Genomic DNA, 24823 nt, shown 5'->3' on the forward strand with positions numbered 1-24823 from the left:
TGCAGTGCCTGGGGCCATATCTGGGTGGAGCTTCTCAAGGAAAGGCAGCTGATAGTCTGTGGGGAGGGTCCTTCAAGGCACCACGACCTGGTTCTCTTGCTGTATATTCTGGCTAAAGCCCCTCACTTCCCCAGCCTCAGTTTCCCCACCTGAGCAGTGGGTATAGGCATTCACTGGGCAGAAAGTGTAGGGAGTGAGGACAAGGTGAGGGAGCAGGCCTTGCTCTGCTTAGGACCCAGTCGTTCATTCACAAGTGTTAGGTGCTGGGGTCGGCCTTGGGGATACAGCGACACACCACTGAGCCAGGCCCTACTCTCATGGAAGAGTGCCTGGGAGCAGTAAGTAGCAAAACCATTTGCAAGTCCTGCGCTGCAGATTAAAACGGGGTGACTGATTGAGAGGGGTGGCTGCTGCCTTCAGCCAGCGGGGTGGGGGATACAGCTGAGACCGGGGCAGGGGTGTGGGGCGGGGAGGGGAGAGCATCCCAGTAGAGGGGACAGCAGATCCAAAGGTGCCGTAGGGGCAGACGGGGAGGCCCAGGGGCTGGCTGGCCTTGTCTGGCAGCCGGCTGCCTTGAGGCCAGCTCCCAGCCTGGGCTTGGCAGAAGGCACCTGTTCTTTGGGCGTCAGCTTCCCCACAGGTGAAATGGGGCTGCTGGGCTATACATGGGGCACTGTGTAGCCCAGGAAAGGTGGGTGCAGCCCCTGCCTGCAGTCGGGCCTCAGCGTTTCTGTGGGTAGTCTCTAGCCAGGAGTGGGGTGAGAGGCCCCAGCACATCTGGCAGAGCCAGGGCAGGGCCCTGCTGCCCTGAGAGGGTCCTACTGCTGATGGCACCTTCCCCCTTCCATCTGTGAGAGGAGCTGTTGTCATCCCCGTTTATAGATGGAGAAGCTGAGGCTGGGAAAGAGGCGTGGGGCAGGCTGCAGGGCTAGAGCCCGACAGAGTCTCGATTTAACCCAATGCCTGACTGCCAGCTTCTGGGCTGGGGAGATGAGACTTCTCCAGAGGAAGGGTGCCACGGCCGGGTTTGGGGGCTGATGACCTCATGTGCAGGTCAGGAAAGTGACCCAGGCTACTGCGTGGAGACTGGGCTGTAGGGGGACTTGAGTGGAGGGGGCCGAGTGCTGCAGTCATCCTGGTGGCAGGGGCGGGCAGTTTAGGGGAGACTTAGGGGTAAGACCGATGGGCCTTGGCAGTGAGTGTGACCGGTGGGAGATGCCTGGGGCCTGGTATGAGGGTGGATGGTGCTGGGAGCTCACTGGGGCAGGAACGGGCCTGCCGGTGGGAGGTGAGCCTCTGGGCCAGTCAAACTGGGGTCTGGGTGGGGATGGAGGTGCCAGAGGCTGGGGAGAGAGGCCATTGCTGCGTTGCTGAGGGGAGGGGCTCAGGGAGCCCCTGGCCTCCCTCCCCTTTGGAGGAATTCCTCTTTCCTTGGAGTTGAGCTGAGAGGCAGTTGACCAGGGAGCCTGGGAGGGGGCAGCGCTGTGGTCGGAGTGGGGGTGGGGCATCTGTTGGCTGGGAGGGATGGTGGGTGGGAGGTGCACACAGCTTGCAGAGCTTGAGGTCCAGCAAGGGGCTGGGCCAGGGTCAGCCAGCAAGTGGTCCCAGGGCCAAGGTGACCCAGGCTGCCTTCTGCCCGCGCTGAGAATTGGTGCTTGTGTGGCTGTGGGCCTGAGTGTCCTTGCTGCCGTTGGGGGTGGGGGGGGGTTCCTGTGAGTAGGCCTGTCCAGCCCTGCGAGGGAGCATGTGTCCACAGAGGCTCAGGCAGAGAGGTGGTCACCCACCCTGGGGGCTCGGAGTTGTGGGATCTTGCTCCCTAGGGCATAGGGAGGCTCTGGGTCAGGAGGTGATGGCCTCCAGGTTGGGCTGTCAGCTGGACTCCAAGTCTAGACCCCGAACCCTTGTCACCTTCCTCCTTGGTCCTTCTACCCAGTGGTGGCAGGCCCACTTACTGATGGAGCGCATCTGGTGGCCAGGCAGGTGTCCTGTGCTACTTGTGGTTATGGGCTTGTCTTGTGACCCCTGGTGTACCCCTTGCTGCCTTTAGGCTTCCAGGCCGAGAGGTACCCTCTCTGAACCTCTGGCTTCTCCTCGAGGGTTAGGTCACAGCCCTGGAAGTGGGACGTCCAGCACAGGTTAGGCACACAGAGAGCTCTTAGGATGGCCCGTCTGTGTGCGGTGCATCTGTGCCCTCCTGTGGGTCAGGGCCCTGCCCGCACTTATGTGCTCTCTCCATTCCCTTCTCCTCTCAGGGCTGAGGCTCCCAGCCCCGTGATGCACGTCCCTGCAGGACCTGAGCGCCTTGGCCCGAGGCCCCGGCCCGCCATGCCGCTGCCACGTCTGAGCCCACGGGTGTTGCCACTGCTGTTGCTGCTGCTGCTCGGGGGTGCGCGGGCGGCGGCAGGTGTGCCCAGGGCGGGCGGGGGTCTGCAGCCCACCTTCAGCACCTTTGCTGCCAGTGATTGGGGCCTCACGCACCTGGTGGTCCATGAGCAGACGGGCGAGGTGTACGTGGGTGCGGTGAACCGCATCTACAAGCTGTCGGGGAACCTGACGCTGCTGCGGGCCCACGTGACGGGCCCCGTGGAGGACAATGAGAAGTGCTACCCGCCCCCCAGCGTGCAGTCGTGCCCGCACGGCCTGGGCAGCACCGACAACGTCAACAAGCTGCTGCTTCTGGACTACGCTGCCAACCGCCTGCTGGCCTGCGGCAGCGCCTCCCAGGGCATCTGCCAGTTCCTGCGGCTCGACGACCTCTTCAAGCTGGGTGAGCCGCACCACCGCAAGGAGCACTACCTGTCGAGTGTGCGCGAGGCGGGCAGCATGGCGGGCGTGCTGATCGCCGGGCCGCCGGGCCAGGGCCAGGCCAAGCTCTTCGTGGGGACGCCCATCGACGGCAAGTCGGAGTACTTCCCCACGCTGTCCAGCCGCCGGCTCATGGCCAACGAGGAGGACGCTGACATGTTTGGCTTCGTGTACCAGGACGAGTTCGTGTCATCGCAGCTCAAGATCCCCTCGGACACGCTGTCCAAGTTTCCAGCCTTCGACATCTACTATGTTTACAGCTTCCGCAGCGAGCAGTTTGTCTACTACCTCACGCTGCAGCTGGACACGCAGCTGACCTCGCCAGATGCCGCCGGCGAGCATTTCTTCACCTCCAAGATCGTGCGGCTGTGCGTGGATGACCCCAAGTTTTACTCCTACGTGGAGTTCCCCATCGGCTGCGAGCAGGCAGGGGTGGAGTACCGCCTGGTGCAGGACGCCTACCTGAGCCGGCCCGGCCGCGCCCTGGCCCGCCAGCTGGGCCTGGCGGAGGACGAGGACGTGCTGTTCACCGTGTTTGCACAGGGCCAGAAGAACCGTGTGAAGCCCCCCAAGGAGTCTGTGCTGTGCCTCTTCACGCTCAGGGCCATCAAGGAGAAGATCAAGGAGCGTATCCAGTCCTGCTACCGCGGCGAGGGCAAGCTCTCGCTGCCCTGGCTGCTCAACAAGGAGCTGGGCTGCATCAACTCGGTGAGCAGGCGCACCCTGGGGGCGTCCCTGTCCCGCGCATCCCTGTTCGTATCTGAAACAATAACAACAGTGTCAAGCGCGTGCCCCTGTAGCGCTTGCCCTGTGTCAGGTGCCGCCATTGGCCCCGTGTCCCAAAGAGTCAGGGCTGCACCGGGGCGTCAGCCACTGAGCCTGCTCCCAGGCCTGGGCTGTCCTGCTTCTTTAGAAGATGGGGTGACAGGACCATGTCCACTAGTTCACAAGGCCCTGTGGACATTGGAGCACTGACCACAAGCCTGGCACTGTTTTGGATGCTTGCTGCCCCCGCCTTGTCCTCATTTGACAGACAAGGCCCAGAGAGGCAAGATGACTTGCCCAGGGTCACACAGCCAGTAAGAGGCAGAGCTGGGGCCCGACGGGGGTCAGGTGGGCCCTATACACTGTCCCCCAACGTACCCCTGGCGAGAGGCTCTGCTCACCCTTCCCCTGGGCATCTGGCTGTGTGCCTGCCTTCTGGACCTCTCTGCCCTTGCCCGGCAGTGGGAGCTGATGACACCAGCCCTGACATTGGAGTGGCCTGAGTGCACGGGTGCTGTGTGCTCAGTAGCCGGCAGCTGCAGCATCATCTCTAGGCCCTGATGGGGCCAGCCTGGGCCCAGCTTCTTGTCGGGGAGCATCTCATGCTCCCCATGTGGTAGGAGCCCTTGTTTTTTCGAGGAAGACGCTAGGCTCAGAGGGGTAAGGGACAACAGTGTCACCCAGGTCGGGGACCTCCAGAGCCAGGCCTCAGCTACTGTGCTCCTGCTGCTGGGACTCACTGGCTGACCAGGGAAAGCCCATCCCCTCTCCGGCCTCAATTTTCCCCACCTCTGTACTGGGAGGGACACTGGTTTATCTTCAGGGCAGAGTGGGACAGCAGGGATCCTTTTGGCTCTCTGTCATGTCTGCCGCTTTTGTGTGGCTGGGGCCCATCGTGACAGGGCCATCCTCCACATTGAGGCCCCGGGTGCGCTAGGCCGACGCATTGTCCATCCTCCGCTTGGCATTTCAAGGAAGGCGTTTTATCTCCGTTGTGTGAGGGAGAAACTGAGGCCTGGGGCAGCACCTGCGCTGTGCCGTGGCTGGGTCCGTCCCTCCAGGGCGTTGTTCCCACTGCTTCCTCTCATCCCCTGCTCCCTCCTCCTCACAGTCCCCGGGGTCAGGTCCCCATCCCTGGGGCCCCGCCAGGACACTCTGGCCTAGCTCTGACCGGGCTTCCCTCACCCGTCTGCCCCATCCTGGCTCCCAGCCCTGGTGGCCCTCCCTTCCCTGTTCCTTCCACATCAGCAGTCTCTCCCCCTGCAAACCTCAGACCCCCAGCCTGCTGCAGGGTGTCCCCTTTCGTCCACCTCTGCCCTCCCTCAGCCCTTGCAGTGGAGCAGCTCCCCCCAGCCCACCTGCCCCCAGCTTCTCTGGAACCTCACACTATTGATCAGTCACCTTCTCGCAGCCAGGCCCCTCCCTGTGCCTTTTAGGTGTGACCCCTGTCTCCTGAGTAAACCCTCCCTGTGCCCCTTAGCCCCTCTAGCAGCTGTACCCCTCTTCCAGGCTGTTCCTCCTTCTCAGTGTGGCCATTACTGGTGCAGTGGGCTGTACTCCCCCTGCCCCCCTGAGTTGGTGGCTCCCCTTCCCTTCCCCCGGGTGGCCTCCTTTCTGACCCCCGCCTCGCCCCCGCTGGGGTTGGGTACAGTGCGTGGATGAGAAATGGGTCCTGCCTCAGGCCTGCCTGGGCCTCGGCTCCCTTGAGGAGCCTTGGTTTGTTGGTTTGTCAGATGGGTCTGGGAGGCCCTGATCCCCCAGATCTGTATGGGCTGCAGCCTGAGCCATGGCTGGCTCCTCTGTGGCTGTGTGCTTGCCTCCGAGGCCCCTCCCTGGGCTGCTGCCACCTTCAGCCCCACCGCCCAATTAGTGGGGCCAGCCAGTCCTGGCTGCCGGCTCCTTGCCCTCAGGGTGCTGCGGGCAGGCTGGGCGGGCCCAGGGTCTCACCTTTTCCCTTCCCACAGCCCTTGCAGATTGACGACGACTTCTGCGGGCAGGACTTTAACCAGCCTCTAGGGGGCACGGTCACCATCGAGGGCAGACCCCTGTTTGTGGACAAGGATGACGGCCTGACTGCTGTGGCCGCCTATGACTACCGGGGCCGCACCGTGGTGTTTGCCGGCACGCGCAGTGGCCGCGTCCGCAAGGTCAGGCGCCCTGGGGGGTGATGGGGGTTGGAGCTCGGGCGGCATGAGTCGGTGTTGCTCTGTGACTGGGGGCCCAGATCTGGTGTATAAGGAGGTGGGGCTGCCCCAGTGCCAGGCCCAGTGACCACAAGGGGCTCGAGCCATCCGCGGTGCCTCGTGCGCCCCAGCTCCCCACTGCCTCCCTTTGCGTGCCCCTCCCGTAAGGCCGCTTCCGCATCTGACGTGTAAAGGCCTCGGCTGGGTGCCGGGGGTCTGAGGGCAAGTCAGGGCTTGCGAGGGGCCTGGCTACCCTGCCATCCGCCCGGGGTTTAGAGATGCTGGCCCCACTCTCCGAGGGCGCAGTGACCTCCAGGGAAGGCTGTGTGTGGGTGTTGGGGGCAGGGCACGCCCGTGTGGCCCCTCCCTCCTGGGGTCCAGTGTCTGCTGAGGCAGCGCTTTGCTGTGGTAGGAGGCCCCCGCCCTGCATGGAGACAGCAAGGCCAAGGGCAGGCCCAGGGTAGTGCCCCCCATCCCCACTTGCTACTGGCTGGTGTGAGAGGAGCGTGGTGACTGCAGAGTGATGAGAGACCAGTTTCTGGGCCCTTCTGTGGGCTCCTCAAGGTTAGGAGTGGGGGTGCTGTGGGGCACGGCCCGTCTCTTGCCAGCAAGTGTTGGGCTGAGTGGAGCTGGTGTGGAACTGGGCGTGGGAGGGCTTCCTAGAGGGGTGGGTGGAGGGCAGCTGCCTCCTGGGTCAGGCCTGACTAGTGGGTGGGGACCCAACCAGGAGAGGGCTGGCTGCTGTGGAGGAGGTTCCCGGGGTGACTGTAGGGTGGGGGTGCCTGGGAGCCCCAGAGGGTCAGTGCAGGGGCGGGGTCTGGTGGATGAAATAACAGCTGTCCCGAGGCCGGGTGCTGACACAGCTCCCTGCCGGCGTGCGCCCGAGGGTGGAGGCTGGGGCTGGGCCTGGGGCCAGTCAGGGCCTTGCTTGCTCTCAGCCCCCAGACCGGGGTGTGCGGGAGGCAGTCTCCCCGTCTCTGCCATGGTGGGTGTCCTGGGAATAGTGTCCCACTGCTCGCTGGCTCTGTGACCTCTGGGGGGAGGTGACTCCCCGAGCCTCAGCTTTCCTGTCTGTGAAATGAGCTTGGGCTTGTGGGCTCAGCTGGGGTGGCTGTGCGGCAGTGGGGGCCCAGCTGCTGACTGAAGGCCACCCTGGGGTGGGGTGCCCTGAGATGCTGTGGGGTTCTGCTCTCAGCGGCTGTGAGGCTGAGTGCCTGCCAAGCTCAGATGTCCCCCTGGCCAGTGGGGGCAGGTGGCAGGCGAGCTCAGACCCCCACCACACTCTACGGACAAGCCCCTGTGCCCTCAGAGCCCCAGTCACTGGAGTGACCCACCCTCTGTGGCCCTGGTATTGGGGTTATGGCCTGTGGCCCTGGTATTGGACCCCCACCCAGCATGCACTTCCTTTTCCTTCCTTCCTTTCAGGGAAGGCTCATGTGGCTGGGGAACAGGGGTAGGGGCCCTTGGAGCCCCCCCATGTCTGTGGGGCCTGCTTTGCTGCAGCAAGAACCTCCCCCCTGTTCAGAGGCCATGGGAGGGCCTCAGAGCCTGTCACTCGGCAGGAGGCTGGGCTCCTAGAGCTGGGAGTGGCCCTCTTGATGGTTGGGGGGCTGGCAGGCAGCTGGCCAAGGTGCCGTCTGTGCCCACAGGCCACCCTGTGAAGCTGGGAGAATGGGGTAGCCCAGCTCTGTCTCCCCTGCTGCCTCGCTGCTTCCCAGCCTCACTCCCCGCCCCGACCCTGCCCCAGGGCCACTGTCTGGGTGGGGCTTTGTGAGTCTAGTGGGTCCTGCTCTGCTGCCTCCCTGCCCCAGTCCCACAGAGGGAAACTGAGGCCCAGTGCAGATGTGGAATTGGGCTTGGGCCCATCCATGAGAGGAAGCGGCCTTGGCCTTGGCCTGGGGAAGCTAGAGTGGGAGGTCCACCTTGTCTCCCTCCTCCTCTCCCTCCCCTTTTGCCCCAACACCCGCCTCCCAGAGCCTGTCCTGGGCACTGGCTCCTTCCACTCCTGGATACAGCTGGGCTGGGTGCTGTCCACTGTGCATGAGTGGACAGCGCCCTGTGTGGGCTGTGTGGACTCAGCAGTGTCCTGGGGCTGCTGGCCTGGTGGCAGCAGAGCCCGAGAGTTGGGGAATTAGATCCACATTTGTTTTGAGGCTCTTCCGTGGAGGTGTGCCCCCACCGTGCCCCTAGACCTGCCACCTGCACCCCTTCCCCTGCATCTGCTTGCTGACTAGGGGATCTCGGGAAGGTGTCGGGTGGTTGTTCACATCCCGTGGCTGATCTTTCCTGCCCCAGTCTTCTACAAATGGCCGAGCCTCGGCAGAATCTCAGCGCTCTGCCTTGCCAGCTATGTGATCTGGAGCCGGCTGTCCACCCTCTCCGAGGCCCGGTTTCCCTGAGCCCAGTGTGGGGAAGGACGAGAGGATGCCCCAGGGCCTGGTGCACCTTCCATCAGGACAGGCAGTGAGCGCTCATGTGTGGTGGCGTCTGTCTCACAAGTCCTCACAACAACCCTGTCGTTCATTTGACAGATGGGGAAACTGAGGCACACAGCCGCAGTGGCATGTGCCCGGGGTTACTGGCTGCAGGGTCTTCGCTCACAACTGCAGCCTCCCTCGCTTTTCTGTGGGTCCCTGGAGAAAAGGACGTGCGGGGCCCTACTTCAGTGACCGCCTGCCTCTCTGAGGAAGCCCGGGGCCCAGGGAAGCCCCTGCTTCTGCCCTGAGCTGCCAGCCTGCAGGAGTCTTTCTGTCCACAGCCCAGGGCATCAGCCAGCGGCTGCCCAGCAGCGGACCAGGCTCCAGCTCCGTCAGTGCCTGCTCCTCCTGCCCTCTCTGCTCCCCGTTTCCTAGGACCTGTGGTGCCTTTTAGCCCCCAGTCCCACCACAAGGCATGTCTGCACCAGGGCTGGGGGACGGCGCGGCCCGCCCCAGCCCGTAACCTCCTGCAGGTCCCCACGCTAGGCCTCCAGCCTTGACCCGCTGTGAAGGATGCCTGCCTCTCCTTGGCTGGGCCCGGCCTGCGGCAGCAGAGTTCCCTCTCCCACCTGGTTCCACCGCCTCCACCGTGTGGTCCTGACCCAGCCTAGGAGGGGGGTGGTTGTGGTCCAGGGGCTGGAGCCAGGGCAGTGAGGGCCACGGGGTGCCCTCTGGTCGGCCCAGCCCAGCGCTGTGCCGCTCCCTGCAGGCCTGCCCACCTACCTTTCCTCCGGCCTTAGGGAGCGCTGGGCCCTCAGGCTCCCTTCTCAGGTTTAAATCTAGGTGCTTCCTGCCCTTGAGGCTGGCCCAGGCCAGGTCCCACCATTCGGGCAAACTGAGCGCCGTCTCCTGCCCTCTGTCCTCACCGCATGCAGGAGCCTGGGCCCCGGGGGACCCCCACCCACCGCCTTACTCAGGGGCAGGCCTGCTGTGCCGACACTCCTGGTCTTCCCCAGGCCTGGCCCTTCCTGGGATTTAAAAAGCAACTGGGGAGATCCAGGGACATGCCTGGCCCCAGGCCAAGGCCAGCCAAACGTTGCTGTGTAAAATTGTAGCCAATTAATTTAAGACCTGCCAACTTCAGCTGCTCAGGGCTGGCTGGGGGTGCCTCCTGACTCCCCGGCCCTTCCCTAGAGGCCCTGCCCACCACCTGCACCCCCTCACACAGAGGCAGCCTGTCCTCCTAGGCTCTTGCCCCTCAGGGCCCAAGCCCCGCATGCACACCCTCATGGCCTCTGGGGACCCCTGGGCCCTGGCAGGAGTTCTCAAGGGCGGCTCCTGGTTTGAGACCTCTCGACTCAGCCCTGGTGCCTGTGGTGGGCAGGGAGAGAACAGGCCCTGGACTGCTGCCGGTGGGGCCTGCCTTGCCCTCCCCAGCCCTGTGGCCTTCCCTGACCCCCCCTTTCTCAAAGCCAAGAGGGGGCAGGCCCCACCCCTTGGTGCTCATGAGGCGTGCCCCCAGGCCAGCCCTGTGCTGGGTCCATCCCTGCTGCAGGGCCCCGGGGCCGGGCTGGGAACGGGGCGCTGCCTGCTCTGGTGGCCATGCCAGGTGGGAACGTGGGCCCGTTGGCCCAAGCTTCCAGTTTTTCAAGAGAACCCGGAAATCCGTATTTTGTGTGAGATCTCTTGATTGTTAAACGTTGGCAGATAATCCACGTGTTTAGAAAGTGTTATGGGCCAACCTAAGGTGCGGTGAGCCACCAGGTTGTGGCTGGGGATCTGGGCAGGTGCACCGGGGTGCCAGGCCTCAGGCTGGGCTTGGGCTGGCTGGGCCTGTCCAGAGCCCGGCTGACAGGGAGGCCTGCCCTGGCAAAGCCCCTCCTCCCTGGGCCTTGGTTTTCTTCCCTCAACGCTGGATGGGCCGTGTCACCTGGGGGCTGCTGGGAGGTGCACAGGTGGGTTGGCGTTCCTTCCTGTGATATTCATGCAGAGGAGAGACCGAGGGCTGCGACCACAGACCCCTGGCGCTGGGTCTGGCGGGCCTCCATCCTGTGCACGCAGACCTTCCCGGCATGCCTGCTGTTGCTTCGCCCTTGGGCACCAGTGCTTCGCCCTTGGTTGCTGAGCGCCTGCCATGTGCTGCTCTGGGCCTGGGCTGCTGGGGACAGGGACACTCTTACCCTGCAGGGGCCCTCACATGTCCAGAAGCTTCCCTTTGGATGCGTCTTCCCACTCCCCTGGCATTACCTCCCCGCAAGACGGGTTTCTGAAATTCAAAGATCCTGCAAGTCGAGTGGCGCTTCTGGGACCTCTGTAGAGCAGTTGTCAGCAAGTCCCCACAGCTGGGGCCACCAGCACAGGCTTCTTCTCAGGGTCCCCACGCCAGGGCCTCCCTGCCCCCGGCTGAAAGCCTGCTTGTTGTTTCCAGCAGGGGCCCCTGCTCCCCAAAGCCCAGGTCTGTGCGGGAGGTGGGTGGGGGACTGTCCTGTGGGGGAGCCCCTGCGGGGCTGGGGGCAGGGACAGGCATGGTGGCACCCCGAGAGATGCTGGGCAAGACTGGGCCCTGGGTCCCGCCACTCAGCCGCGGGGGAGCACCACCCTCCCCCAGCCCGCTGCCTGTGGCCCTGTGGAGTCTCATCTCGTGTCGTGATGGCGTTGATTTCCGGCAACTTGCCTTCCAGAGGCCTGCAGGTGTGCCGAGGGGCAGCCTGCACCACTGGCGTCTACATGCCTGGAGGTGATCCTGTCGTGCTGACATGTGGGCCCTGAGCACATGCATGCGGCTGCCTGCAGCATGGCAGAGGTGGGGGCAGGGAGGTCCCTGGCGTCCTGCGTGTGGCTGCTCTTTGACCGACGTCCGCTCTGAAGTGTGACGTCCCTGCAGGAACACGCGCAGCCCTGGGTGTGCAGCCTGGGACGTGTCACACAGGAGCACACTGGGCACCCCGTCCTCCTGAAGCCACCCCCTCAGTCACTCCCCTCCCCAAGGGTCACCTTACTGGCTGACCTTTGTCCCCAGGGTGGCTTTGCTGGTGTTTGGACATTTCATGGGTGGAGTCATACAACATGCCTGCTCTCATCTTCCTTTTCTTAGTGCCGTTTGCGAGCCTCACCTCTGCTGTTGTGAGCAGCAGGGCTGGTCTGCCGAGGCGGTGTCGTGTGTTCCCAATACACATGCGGGTGTACTTCCTCTCTTGGTGGATGCGTTGTTCCGTGCGGGTCTGTGGTGGGCATTGCTGCTGTGTGCATTTTTGTGCACGAGTTCCATGAACGCAGGGCCGCATTCCTGTTGGGTTTCTATCTGGGGGTAAGGCTGCCAGCTCTCCTTTATTTTTTTGTCCTGAATCTCGAGGACTGTCTGTGTTGCTCTTTCCAGGACCAGGTGGTGGACGTGTGGCAGTGCCTGGCAGGGTGGTTGGTCACTGGTCGGTTCGCAGCCGGGTGCTCATGGCGGTTTGCTGGGTCCCGGCCACGCTCCATCTCCCTGGGGTTGTTGGTGGGGAGTGGAGAGGTCCCAGCTCTCTGCTTCCCGTGTGTCTTAGCTACTATGCCTGTGGGGCCCCGTGGGTGCGCTGCCCCTTTCTGCCAATGGCAATGTTCCCCGAAGCCTTTGGGTGGCATTGCATGGTGCCCTGTGGAGGTCTGTGTCCTGGGGAGGGTGTGTGCACTCTTTCTGGTTCTTTTGGGCACAGCTGGCCACAGTGGGCTGAGCCAGAAGGGCACAGGGACTTCTTGTCTGTGGGTCTCTCTAGTGCCATCCGGCCCCTCATCCCGGAGCCAGGGCTGCATGAGGGTGCGTGAGCGCTGCTTCTGCTTCCCAGTAGACGATGGCCCGCAGATTCACCCGTGGGGTGCACGGAGTGTCCTGCCCCAGCTCTGCACTCCAGGCCCATCTCCCTGTGGGGTCTGGCTGATCAGGCCTTAGCTCCCTACGGGCACCTGAGCACCTTTGATAAGAAGGATGCTGTCAGGTGCAGGCCAGTGGTGGCCCCCTGTGCCCAGTCAGGGCTGGCCTCATGAGTGCCTAATGTTGCCACCCACCGTGCACAGTGCCCCTCCTCCACGGCAGACAGGGCCCTGCCCTGCAGGTCCCATCCTCTCAGGGGTCAGGGTGTAGGAGCCCCTGGCAGCACAGTGAGGTGGGTACAGAGGCCCAAACAGCCCAGGGGCCTGGGGACCCACTGATAAGGGTGTTTTGGAGAGAGGGAACAGCAGGGCCAAAGCACAGAGGTGCCCTAGTGCATGCTGGGAACTGAGCAGTGCTGGGGGGTGGGGACACACGGTGGGGGAGGCCCCACATGCTGCCTCAGGCACCCCTTATTCTGCATGTGGCAAACAACTCCCTGGCGACCCTGCAGTGGTCAGTGTTGGGGGGAGGGAGCTGTCCCGCAGGATTCTGGGAGAGGTTTTGGAGGTCTGGCCTGGGGCAGGCAGCTAGAGGACCAGGGTGGGTTGAGAAAGTGGAAGGAGCCGGCATCTGCCCGCTGGTGCTTGGACACCCAGCAGGTGGGGGTAGCGTGGGTGGCGTGGGTCTGTGACGTGAGTGCGGGGGTGCTGCAGTTGTGGACGGGAGGGCGGGCAGCAGACGCCTCTTGGGTTTGAGACAAGGACATCCAGCCGGGTGGTGGCTGCTGCCTGCCACAGCATCCTCAGCTAGATCTGGTGCTGGTGAAATCTCAGGCTGCAGTGGGCACCCTGGCCAGTTCCTGCTGAGGACAGTCCCAGTCAGTGACATGTGATAGAAGGCCATGTGACCTATGCCTCCTCATGGCCCAGCGTTGTGCAGCTTCCACAGCAGTGGGGCAGATTCCCTGGGGCAGCTGGGCACCTCTGTCCCATGGTAGGCTCTGGCCTTGGGGCCCCAGACTCCAGACACCTTCCAAGCAGGCTCCTCACTTTTGGAACAGTGAGCTTCTGAATTCTCGTGGAGCCCTGTGAGGTGGCTGTCCGTTGGCGGATGAGGAGACCAAGGGTCAGAGGGGACCACTGCTTGCATTGGTTGGTCTCTGCTTTCCATTGTCTGTGTGTTGAGGGTTGGGGGTGGGAAAGATGAGATTTCTGGGACCCTCCTTTCTACCTCACCAGGTGTGTCTGGCCCAATTACAGCCATTGGGCCTCCTGCAAATCATGTTTTAATTATCCAATTACTGGCAAGAGGAAGTTGCTAATTACTTTTCCAGTATCAACTTCCCCTTGGCCTTTCTGAGAACAGACCCGGGAAGGGGCCTGGAACCTGCCCCCAGCCAGAGAAGGGGCAAATCCTGTGGTGGCTCGTGGTGGGGTGAGGAGGGGTCTGGGAGCTGGGTCCATCAGGGCCTCAGCCTTGGAGCCTTGACCAGGAAGGAGAGGGGAGGGCAGGCTCCATGCCCCTTGAGGGTCCTGCAGGGAGAGGGTGGCGGAGCCTCCTGCCCCTCACGCAGCCTCTTCCAGGACCACCTGCCTCCTGGGGCACTAGGACCAGGCTTGGCAGCTGCATCTGTTGAAGGAAGGGAGGCCATGAGGCCCCAGCACCATGGCCAGCTTGCTGGCTGTTACCCCCTGTCCTCTGCCTATCCCACACCCTCGGTCCTGTCCTCCTACTCCCCACGCCCACCCCCAGCTCGAGACCAAGAATCAGCTCAGACAGTGCATCCTTACTTTACAGATAGGCACACGAGGGCTGCTGTCTTGGGGTGGGCAGAGCAGGGAACTCTGTCCTCTTACCAGTCAGGGCCAAGCTGGGCAGCCCCCTGCCTCCGGGTGGCTAGGGCGCGTGCCGGCCTTGGCAAGCAGCCTGGATGGCCCAGACATCCTCCCCAGCAACCCTACCCGCCCTCTGCCTGGAGAATGGTCCCTTTGTTGGCTCTGGATGGACAGCTGACCTGGCTGGGCCGTCAGCTGCCTGCCCGCAGCAGTTGGCCAGGGCCGCGCGGTGATGGGTGCAGGGGCAGCCAGCTGGGCTAGCCTGGGACTCGGGCCTCCAGGGCCAGGGGCTGCCCACCCGCTGTTGGCCACCTCCCCTTGGCCCCAGGCAGGGCTCCCTCTGTGGGGGACCCCACCTGGTGTGTCCTGGGCCCTGGGGCCTGCTGGCCTGGAGGTGAAGGTGTAAACCTGCTCCCTGGCCTGTCTGTGGGGAGGGGCAGGTGGTGTCCCATGGTGGTGGTAGGTGCCTAGCCCATGGTCAGCACTTTGCCTGGCACTGGCACTGACAGGCCGCTGGGGCCCAGCCCCTCCCTGGGGGTGCTGACAGCCCTTGTGCCTCAGCTCAGAATCCTGGGGACTGCCCAGTGTACAGAGTAACAGGGAAGACCTGGGGCGGAGAAGTGGGCAGAGCTGGAGGGCCTGGGCAGAGGCTGGGTGGGGATGGCTGTGTCCCTCTGGGCCAGAGCCACGGGTAGGTGGGTGCCCAGGCCTGGCGCAGCCTGGGAGGCATGCCCGGGGAGGCTGGACGGCTCCATTCAAGCCATCTGGGTGGAGGGGGCCCTTTCTCAGCCAGTGTGGGGAAGGGCACCATAGCAGAGGGACCTCTGTGGTCAGGGCTGGATTTGGGCCTTGAAGTTTTCTGAGGTGGGGGTGGGAGGGAGGGAGGTTGTGGAGGGTCATGGTGGTCTTTGGGGAGAGGTTTGCGGAGCGCAGAGGTGATGCTGGAGGTGGGGACGTACGGGGCCGTCAGAATCTCCTGTGTGCTCTGCACGTGCGGCTGCCCCAGGGTGGGCTGCTCCCGGGTGGGTGGCCCTCGAATGGACAACTGTGGCGGGCGTGTGGCGTCAGTATGCACAACGCCACAGCGTGTCTCGCTGTCCTGCCAGCCGCCTAGCCCTGCGCCCGCCCTGTCCGCCCCTTCTCCTTGGAATGCTCTCCTGGCGGCGTGCTGTGTCCCTCCCCCCACTTTTGGGGCAGGCTGTGTCCCCAGGTGCAGCTGGCAGTCCAGGGCCCTGGGTTCCTCTGGCAGGCCCTTGTGAGCCTCAGTTTACCTGTCTGTGCTGCATGGGCTCTGCAGCCTGAAACTGGCCAGGATGCAGCAGGCATGTCCCCAGAACTGGTCATTCCCGGCTGGTTGCTCCCTGACTGTTACGTGTGTGCGTGCAGAAGCCCTGCTGAGCCTGGACCATGGCTACTCAGCACATGTCATGAGCCTCTCACCCATGTCGCGTCCACCCTGGCCTGCGGGCTGTGCCTCCACAAAGGCCCTGCTCACTCTGTGCTCTCCAGGAATGCCCCGTCTCCCTGGGGTCTGCCTGTGTGCGTTTAAGAGCTGTGGGCTGCCCAGTGTTGGGCAGGTGGGTGGACAGATGGGTGCGTGGAGTATGGACAGCTGGATGTGCATGCTCCCCGCCGCAGCTGTTGGGTGCCACCTGTTGGAGTCGGCATGCTGGCAGCCCCAGGGCAGGGGCGTTCCAGAGCCTGGGGTGGCCTGCCTCCCCATCTCGCCTTCCCCAGGACCCCGGGAGGCTTGCTTTCGGCCCACCCCCTGCCATGCCTCAGAGCTGCTGTACCTCCTGGGTGGACCTTCCCTATAACAGTTCCTTCGTCCCCTGTTTGGGTGGGGGAGTTTCTTGATGTGACATCCACACCTCAGCCCATACCTTCATCTCTGAGTGGGGAGGTGCATGGTAGGCCTGGCCAGGGAGTCAGGACCGGCACTGCATAGCCCCTGGTGGTCAGGGTGGGAGAGGCTGTGGCTCCTCATGTGTCCCTGTTCAGCAGACAAATGCCCCCTGTCGAAGCCCTGGGGGCAGGCATCCCGTGGTAAGAGCGACCAGGCTGGGGGCAGGGGAGGAGGGGCTGTAGACCTGGTGCGGGGCGGGATGGGGTCTGGCCTGGGCTTCTGGGCGCTGCAGGGGGCGTCTGCAGGGATGAGGGCAGTGAGGGCCAGGGTTTGGGGAGAAATCCGGAGTCCTGATTTGGGTTATTTGGGTTCAGATTGGGTCTGGAGCTTTGTGTCCTAGCCTGCCACCCGGGCCCTGTCCCCCTGTCCCCAGCTTCCTGGCTGCTGTCTAGGCTGGCCTTGCTGGGTCTGTGTGACTGGCTGCTGGGGTTTGGTGATGGCTGTGGGGCCAGGCTACCTCGTGGCTTCTGCTTGGCACACTGTCTTGGTCCTTATTTAATCCTCAGAACAGCTCTGGTGTGGGGAGTGCTGTCTGTCATCCACATTTGACAAGTAGGGAGACCGAGGCAAAGAGAGGTCCAGCACCCCACTAGGGTTGTGCAGGTGGGGGGTGTCTGAGCCAGGGCTTGGGCGCAGGCCACGTGGGTCCTGGCCGCGCTAACCCTCTGCCGTGGCTGATGTCCTGCCTGGGCCTGCCGCCTCGAGGAGCTGACCCTGGGCTCCCTGTGAGCAGCACGGCCCACAGGCTGCCCCCAAGCAGGGCAGGAGGTGTGTGGAGTTGACTAGGCGCAGGTTGGGGTCCTGTCCAGGCCCTACCCGCGGGGGCGCTGAGGCGGGGCTGCCATGGCCCCTTGCCTGGCACCACTCCTCCCAGAGCCGGGGGCTGGAGCCGTTTGGGCAGCTACGGGCCCAGCCCAGGGCCGCCTCCCCCTGCCCAGCGCTGGGTTCGGCTCAGCTCTTCCGGGTCTGGTTTGACTTAAGCCTGCCTGCCTGGCGGGGAGGCAGCTGAGCGGATGTGGGGGGTGCCGCGGGCTCTCAGGAATGCGGCCCTCCCCCTCTCCTGCAGCCGGCAGCCTCTGGCCCAGAGACACAGCGCCCCACCCTGGCTGGCCGCCCTCGCCCAGCCCCTGTTGGAGCGGCCTGCAGCCCACCCCAGCCAGTCAGACCTGCCCAGGCCCGTCAGGGTGGGGTGCAAAGGAGGGGTAGGAGCTGAGCCCCAGCCCCGGCCCCCGAGGTGGAGGTGGAGGGTGGGCTGGCCGCGTGGTTCTACCAGAGAGGGGAGGGCCTGAGCAGGGCCGGCCACCCCTGCCCTGGGAGCCTGCCTGGACCGGCTGAGCTGGGCGGACGCCCCAGGAGTCCCATCTCTGGAAAGCCCCCTGGGTCTCTCTGTTAATTAAATACATTTGTTTGGTAAAAGCAACTAAAAATACTTGCAGCCTCGCAAGCTGCGGAGAAGAGCTGGCTAATTAACGCCAGGTTTGTTTGGGATCTGGAATATATTTCCATGCTGATGACGCCCTACCTTCTCTGCTGCCTTCTTGGGGGGGTGGGGTACCCCAACTCCTGGCTGCCCTGGGACTCGCTGGCGTCTCACGCCGCCTCCCCTACCTGGAGGCTCTTGGTCTCACTGGTTGGCTGCACTGGCCATCCCATGCTGCCCACAGGCCCTAGGGCCTCTCCCCTACGACCCCGCACGAATGTTCCCTCCCCTGGGACGCCCAGCCGGGCCCCGGGGAGGGGGGCGCCTACCGCCTTTGCCCTGGTGTCGCTGTGCAGCTCCGGGCGGGGGGGGGGGGCCCGCTGTGGTTGTCTTCAGCCCCCAGAGACCCCCACCCTGGACCGTGGCTTCTGTTGACTGATGAAGGGACTAGGCCAGGGCCCACGCAGACTGGGCCTGGGCTGCAGTCTGTCCTGCCTGGGCTGCTGAAGATGGGGGGCCTGTGCCTTGTTCTTGCAGGGTTTGGGGGAGCAGCTGGGGAGGGGCTCTGGACCGCCAGCCTTAAGAGGGTGTAGGGCTGGGGCAGGAGGGCATGGGCACAGCCGTACTCAGGCCCTTGCTGCCACAGATCCTGGTGGACCTGGCGAACCCTGGTGGCCGGCCAGCCCTGGCCTATGAGAGTGTGGTGGCCCAAGAGGGCAGCCCCATCCTACGTGACCTGGTCCTCAGCCCTGACCGCCAGTACCTCTACGCCATGACGGAAAAGCAGGTAGGTGCTGTGCTGCCAGACACTTGTGGGGTGGGCCTGCCCCGGGGAGCTGGGGTGGCTGCCGTGGGCCCACAGTGTCCACACTGCTTCTAGGTTCTCCTGGGCCAGGTTTGGAATTCCCACTCCTTCCTGAATGCCTTTGTGTCTACAGGAACAAATATTTGAATGAGAGCGTTATCTGGGTATCAGTGTCATTGCAGGATTTGGGGTGTACCTCTGGGTCCCCAAGTTCTCAGGCTGTGGCCTGGCCCAGCACTGGCCTCGTCTGCCTGGTGGGGGCTTTGGGCAGTGGCCTCTGTGGGGCCTGTGGCTGGCCTGGCCCAGCTCGTCAAGGCCATGCACTTGTGTTCTCGGCCTGGCCTGCTTAGAGCCAGCTTTTGCCCTTCTGCTCAACCTGGTGACCCCATGGCAGTTGGGAGGGTGGGCACGTTGCGGGGCAGGCCGGGGCACACATCTGGTGAGGCCAGGCCTCCCTTCTTTCTTGGCTGCTTTTCTCCTCTGCCCCTCTCCCAGCTGTTGGGTGGTTCTGTCTCTCTGGGGACCTCAGGGCCGAGCAGGCAAGGTCGGGGTATGCAGGGCCCAGCCTCCCTTCATGCTTAGGATTGGGGCCAACGAGCCCATGGCTCCCTCAGGAAGCTCAGAGTCCAGACAGGTGAGAGAGGAAGTGGTGGGGGCTGTCGGTTCTTCCCTGAGCGGCTCACCTGTGCTGACTGGCTTGCTCGCTGGCTGCTGCCACCCTAGGCTCCCAGGAGAGAGGCCTGGCCTGCTTGGCCTGACTCGGCAGAGTCGAGGTCACCCAGGACTGCCCTTTGAATAGACCAGCCAGGAGGCAAGCTCCCTGGTGTGTGGGGTGAACAGGGTTGGGTCAGGGGGCACACCGTGGTGGCAAGGAGGTGAGGCTGGCGGGGTCCCTGGGATGGGCCTGGTGGAGGCCTGATGCTGAAGTCCCCTCCTTCCACCAGGTGACACGAGTGCCTGTGGAGAGTTGTGTGCAGTACACGTCGTGTGAGCTGTGCCTGGGGTCACGGGACCCCCACTGCGGCTGGTGTGTTCTGCACAGCATGTGAGTCTGAATGGGGTGCTGGGACGGGCAGGAGGGCCGTGACGCCCCAGCCTGGTGGTCTCTGACCGAGAGGGCCCAGGTGGCCTCCCTGTGCCTGGGCGGGCATGGCTCCCCTCCGAGCTCCTCTGGCTCTCATGTGTGCAGGATGCTTGGGTTTGGTGGTTTCCTGTGCCTGAGATGGTGAGCCCAGCTGCACCCCAGTGAGGATGGGGTATGAGGTGTCGCTGGCGGGCTACCCTAAGTATAGGCGATGGCCCTGCTGAGCGGGCCGTGGGCTGTGGGCGCTCCTCTGGCCTCCGTGCCGCGCCCAACCTCGGTGCCCTCTGCCTGCAGCTGCTCACGTCAGGACGCCTGCGAGCGGGCGGACGAGCCCCAGCGCTTCGCCTCAGACCTGCTGCAGTGCGTGCAGCTGACCGTGCAGCCTCGCAATGTCTCCGTCACTATGTCCCAGGTCCCGGTAAGCGCGGCTGTCCAGGCAAGGGGTGGGGGGCCGAGTGCGGGTGACAGGACCCTGCTCACTTCCTACACATTCTACCTTGGGGGCCCCAGCTCGTGCTGCAGGCCTGGAACGTGCCCGACCTCTCTGCTGGAGTCAACTGCTCCTTCGAGGACTTCACTGAGTCCGAGAGTGTCCTGGAGGACGGCCGGATCCACTGCCGCTCGCCCTCCGCTCGGGAGGTGGCGCCCATCACGCGGGGCCAGGGTGAGTGCCGCCGTGGGCTAGGTCTGGCGACACCTGGAGGAGCCCTCCTGTGGGGAGGTGGACAGTCACTGGGGCCAGTGAGCGGGTGTCACGTGGTCGCCGAGGAGGATGGCAGGGGACGGAGCAGCTGCCTCCTGGGGGTCGTGTAGATGGAGGAAGGGACTGCAGGTGCAGAGACGCAGGGAGCCCGCCTGCTGTGCTCAGGGTCCGCAGCGCCGGAGGGGCTGCAGTGCGGCAAGGGGCCATGCACTTGGTGGTTGGGAGGTCTTTCCTGTTCACGGCGTGCCCTGTGCAGGGGTCCTGGGTTTGGAGGCCCCAGGTGGCCCTGGTGACTCGGGCCTGCACTGCTGCTGCAGGAGACCAGCGGGTGGTGAAGCTCTACCTGAAATCCAAGGAGACGGGCAAGAAGTTCGCGTCTGTGGACTTTGTCTTCTACAACTGCAGCGTCCACCAGTCGTGAGTGTCCCTGGCCCTCCTGCACCAACATCCAGCGGGGTGGGGCATGGCACAGTGTGGCCTGATGGTCAGTGCGGGAGGAGAGGCCTGCCGTGAGAGCCGCCCGCTTGGCAAGGGGCCAGCAAGGGCAGGGCTGTAAGGCAGCCGATGGGCCTGAGGCCGGGGCAGCCGTCCGAGCCAGCCTGGTGCGGGAGTGACGTGCACTGGCTCACATGTGGTCAGTCTCACCGGCTGCCATGGTGTGGGCAACGGCCTATGGGCGTCAGAGTGAGGTCAGGAGCTCCCGGGGAGGCTGCTGCCTCGTCCAGGCGGGAAACGGCTGTGCCGTGCGATGGTCCACTGCGTGCTTGCCACTCTGGCACGAGAGGCGTCGAGGTCCTCTTTGGTTCACGCCAGCCCTGGGCCGGGGGAAGCTGGGGCGTGCGGAGTCAGGGGTGGGGCCTCTCCCTGCTGCTGGCCCTGGGTGTGCTGCTCTGCGCTTGTCTGAGCTGGGAACACACCAGTCTCAGAGGAAGAATGGGGGAGGCTGAGGACCTACTGTGCTAGAGGGGCACCTTCAGCCCCATCCCTGACCTGGAGGGTGCCCAGCTGGGAGGGCCAGCGTGAGGCCTGGGGGCAGTGGGATTCAGCCTCAGAGCCAGAGGCGCCTGGTTTTTCAGTTATGCCTTCATTTGTTGACGGACTCACAGGCTGACTCCCTCCCAGCTCTTCCTGGGGCACCCACTGTGGGCCTGGGTGTTATTACCAGGTACGACCTCTCCATCCTGGGCAGGTGGGATCTTGGGGGCAGGGCTGCACTCCAGAGCTGGAGGGGGTCAGGAGCCTCTGGAGAAGCAGCGTGGCCAGTGGGCTGGGAGGCCCTGGAGAGAAGCCAGAGGCGGCATCCTCTGGGGGCTGTGGATGCCACGGAGGCCATAGGGATGACGAGGTGCGAGCGTATGTGAGGCTGTGTGGGCCGGGGCACTGCAAGGCCCTGTCCAGGCCCTGGGCACGTGCTGGAATGAATGGACGAGCTCCTGCCAGGCAGAGCCTGCTCTCTGTCAGGGAGGCCATGTCTGCCACGGCTCTGAAGTTGAAAGTGTGGTTCCTTAGTGGCACTAACACGTTTCCAGTGCTGTCAATGTGTGGCCTGGTGGGCCAGTGGTCATCAACAGTGGACGGTGCAGGATTTGGGCGTGTCCATCATCGGGAAGGTTCTGTCGGCCTGCGCTGGGGCGGACTGTCGTGTGATCGAGTGTCTGGAGGAAAAGTAGTGGAGAGGGAGGGGCATGCTGGGCGGGTCAGGGGGTGAGACCAGCCAACAGGGAAGGCCTCTCTGACTAGGTGAGCAGCAGCCTGCGCAAAGGCCGTGAGGTGGTACTGTGAACAATAGCTGGAGGACCAGCAGGGAGGCAGTGCGGCCCCCGGGTTGGGGCCCAGGCTGCCCAGCCTCACTGCCCTGCCCTCTCTTTGCAGCTGCCTGTCCTGTGTCAACGGCTCCTTCCCCTGCCACTGGTGCAAATACCGCCATGTGTGCACGCACAATGCCGCTGACTGCGCCTTCCTAGAAGGCCGAGTCAACGTGTCCGAGGTAAGGCCTTCCTCGGGGCTCAGGGTTTCGGAGGTGCGACAGAACTGGTTGTTGCCCGCAAGTGGGTCTGAGAGAGCTCCCGTGAGTGGCTGAGATGCTAGCCAGAAGGTTTGTGGGGTTGAGAACATCCTCCAGGGCTGTCTTTGCCTGCGGTCAGCCAGTTGCGTTTGTTGGTGGTCACCGGATCTCCTTTGTGACCCTCAGGGGAGGCCTCAGACCCAGCCCCTGCCCCTGGGACTCTTCTTGGGGGAGGCAGACCAGAGGGACAAAGGGGATGGTGTGGGGAGGGGACTGTCCACCCGTTGCGGTGGGAGCCTGGAGCATGAGGTGTCAGGCAGGGCGAGCGTGTGGACCCAGCGCTCTGAGTCCATGTGGACGAGGGGGCTCGTCAGGCTGCCTTGTGGGCCGCTGTCGGTTTCTGCAGTGATTTGAGGTGCTGTGTGGTGATTGATGGGGTTAGGTAGTAATTATTTTGGAGCTTGGGCAAGGCACTGACTTTATTTATGAGCAGCAAGTGCTTTCCTCCTGGAGCCCGAGGCTCTCAGAACCAGGGTGGGCCGACCCGGGACCTACCAGGAGGGAGTCAACCAGGCGGGCTCTTAGAACCGAGGCTCTCAGAACCAGGATGGGCCGACCAGGGCTCTCTGTGTCCAGCCTGCGGGTGCAGAGCCAGGACCTGCAGCCAGGGCCCTTGCCTTGGTGGTGGACACCACGCCCGTGGGCTGGACAAGGTGGGAGGGTGTGGGTCTCACCGGCCGTGGGGTGCTGGGGGCTGCAGCTGGGCTGGGCTTCCCTGGACAGGCCTGGGGCAGAGGAGACCCAGCATGCGTGGGACCACCACCGTGCTGTGGGCCCCTCCTCACAGAGCCTTCACTGGCCACCCCCCACTGTCGCCCCATGGACCTTTTCTCCAGTCCCTGGCATGGTGTGGCACATGGTGGGAAAAGGCAGCAGTGGGGGGTGGGCTGAGAGCCGGTGGGACCATGGGCATTTGGGGGCGATAGCACCTCTGATGCGGGCAGTGTGAGGGCCAGATGTGGGAGCGGGCAGTGGGCTTCCCTGGGAGGGCAGGCAGCCTGCATGACGTATCCTAGGGCGGGCGGGGGCCGTGGGCAGCAGGAAGGTGGTGGGACTGATCCCTGTGGGGTTAGTGACCCCGGGGTCCAGGGCCTCAGGCAGGGCTGCCGTGGACCTTGTCAGCCTGTGGAAGTGGAGCAGCGAGTATAGGCCCCTCCTGAGGGGTTTGCCCCTGCAGGGCTGGCTGGGCATGATTATGGGGTTGAGGGAGGGTTGTTTGGGGATGAAGTGATTCCACAGGTGCTCCCTCCTTGGCTGTAGTCCCAGGCCTTATGGGGACAGTTCTAAGGACTGGAACACATCCACAGAGTTAGCCAGCTCTGTTGTTTGGAAGGACCTGGCCTCGCCCTCAGGCCCTCTCCCCTCTCCGGTGGTCTGGTTTGGCTCCACAGGGTGCCCCTTGCTCAGGAGCACGCTGACACGACGGCGTCTGGGTTTCCAGTCCCAGCTGTTTTCTCCAGCTTCCTGCCCTGTGATGGGGAGGGGCCCCGAGAATGCCACTCTTCCCTCTGTCCCTGTGCTCTCACATTTGCTCGATTTGGTTCAAGGCAGGAGCCACCAGAGTGTGTTAGGGAAGGGGTGTTGAGGAGGTGGCAGGTGCCGACTGGACGGCCTAGCAAAGATCCCACGTGGACACCCCCAGAAGCAGAGCCCGCACTCTCTCTGAGGTGGCCACCCCCAGAAGCAGAGCCCGCACTCTCTCTGAGGTGGGCACCCCCAGAAGCAGAGCCCGCACTCTCTGTGAGGTGGGCTCCCCCAGAAGCAGAGCCCGCACTCTCTGTGAGGTGGGCACCCCCAGAAGCAGAGCCCGCACTCGCTCTGAGGTGGGCGCCCCCAGAAGCAGAGCCCGCACTCTCTCTGAGGTGGGCGCCCCCTGAAGCCGGGACTTTCTGCTGGCAGTGCCTGGTCTGCCTCTTCAGGAGTGGGGAACTGGCCAGCATTTCCACACCGAGGGTTGTGTTGGCAGACTCATCACCAGCAGGGCCTGGCCCTGGGCTAGTGGTCACCGTGTCCCTGGAGGTAGAACAGAGGGCAGTCTTCTCAATTCTGACTTGATCTGGATAAGCTGAGGAGTTCTAGGTCAAGCGAATAGGAATCTAATTGAATCATAAAAACAGAGTTGTGGCCCCTCAGTGCCTTACAGACTTGAGCCAGTTGACAGACCCAGAGTCCCTTCAACGAGGGAGGCTGGTCTCCTCAGGAAGAGCCCTGGTGTGCTGCTGAACACCCGTACCACTCGTCTTTCTCCCAGCTCAGCCTGCTCCCAGGCCACTAGGGCCTGGAAGGAACATCAGAGCCTCAAGCTGACCCCTCTTCACGGCTGGGGTCCCCAGGTGCCAAGGCCCAGCCACAGCGAGACTCTAGCCTGATGGGGACACAGAGCCTCCTCCCTGAGACAGCACGCTGCCCTCCTGGGCAGAGGGGAGAGTGTCTTTGCAGAGGGGAGGTGTGAGGTCAGGGGGTGGTGAGAGCAACGCCCTGATGGCCAGAAGGAGCCCAGCTGCTGAGGGCCCAGGAGGGGAGCCGTGCTGGGAGGCAGCAGGAGGGTCCCTCGCTTGGGGGCTAGTCTGGGCACCCCTTCAAATGGCCAGGGGAGTCCTGGCGTTGGTGTGGGCCCCTGAGTGCATGGCCAGTGGTCCTCCATACGCGTCTCCATCCCCTGCCTTTCTCTGTGGTCAGACTTCCTTGCCGGGCCCTGCCTGCTCTGCTCCCCCAGTGCGCCCGAGAGGCAGCCCGGAGTTCAGACCCCTTCCTCAGATCCTGAAAACCTCTGCAGGGCCGGGGCCAGGCCGCCTTGGGGGCTGTAGTGGGGCTTGGGGATTACGGCCTGTTTTCAGCATCTCTATTTAAAGCCACCTCAGCGGCACCCCGGGAGACTGTCTCCCTGCAGAGGCTGCCACCCATGTGTGTGCCGCAAGGAAGCCAACCCATTGCATCAGGTATTGTTGCCGAAGCGCTGGCCCCAGGGGCCAGGCTGTTTTTCTGCCC

The 24823-nt window shown here is 64.1% G+C and overlaps 1 protein-coding gene across 3 annotated transcripts in view; it reads left to right on the forward strand.

Annotated features, from left to right (window-relative positions):
- PLXNA1 (plexin A1) overlaps window positions 1–24823 on the forward strand; it is a 331470-nt gene that overhangs the window by 279256 nt on the left and 27391 nt on the right. For 2 of the 3 annotated variants that reach the window (XM_087431622.1, XM_087431621.1), the window contains 8 exons: window positions 2253–3513; window positions 5535–5717; window positions 17825–17965; window positions 18928–19028; window positions 19362–19485; window positions 19578–19731; window positions 20088–20187; window positions 21643–21757. In XM_087431622.1, coding sequence (XP_087287748.1) covers window positions 2253–3513; window positions 5535–5717; window positions 17825–17965; window positions 18928–19028; window positions 19362–19485; window positions 19578–19731; window positions 20088–20187; window positions 21643–21757 — 2179 coding nt within the window. Of the gene's footprint in view, window positions 1–1712; window positions 3514–5534; window positions 5718–17824; window positions 17966–18927; window positions 19029–19361; window positions 19486–19577; window positions 19732–20087; window positions 20188–21642; window positions 21758–24823 lie in introns of those variants that run through there. The other variant, XM_087431620.1, reaches the window with a different exon arrangement.

Source organism: Ceratotherium simum, chromosome 5 (assembly GCF_057802395.1).
Source record: "Ceratotherium simum simum isolate JZ-2026a chromosome 5, ASM5780239v1, whole genome shotgun sequence".
NCBI lineage: Eukaryota > Metazoa > Chordata > Mammalia > Perissodactyla > Rhinocerotidae > Ceratotherium > Ceratotherium simum.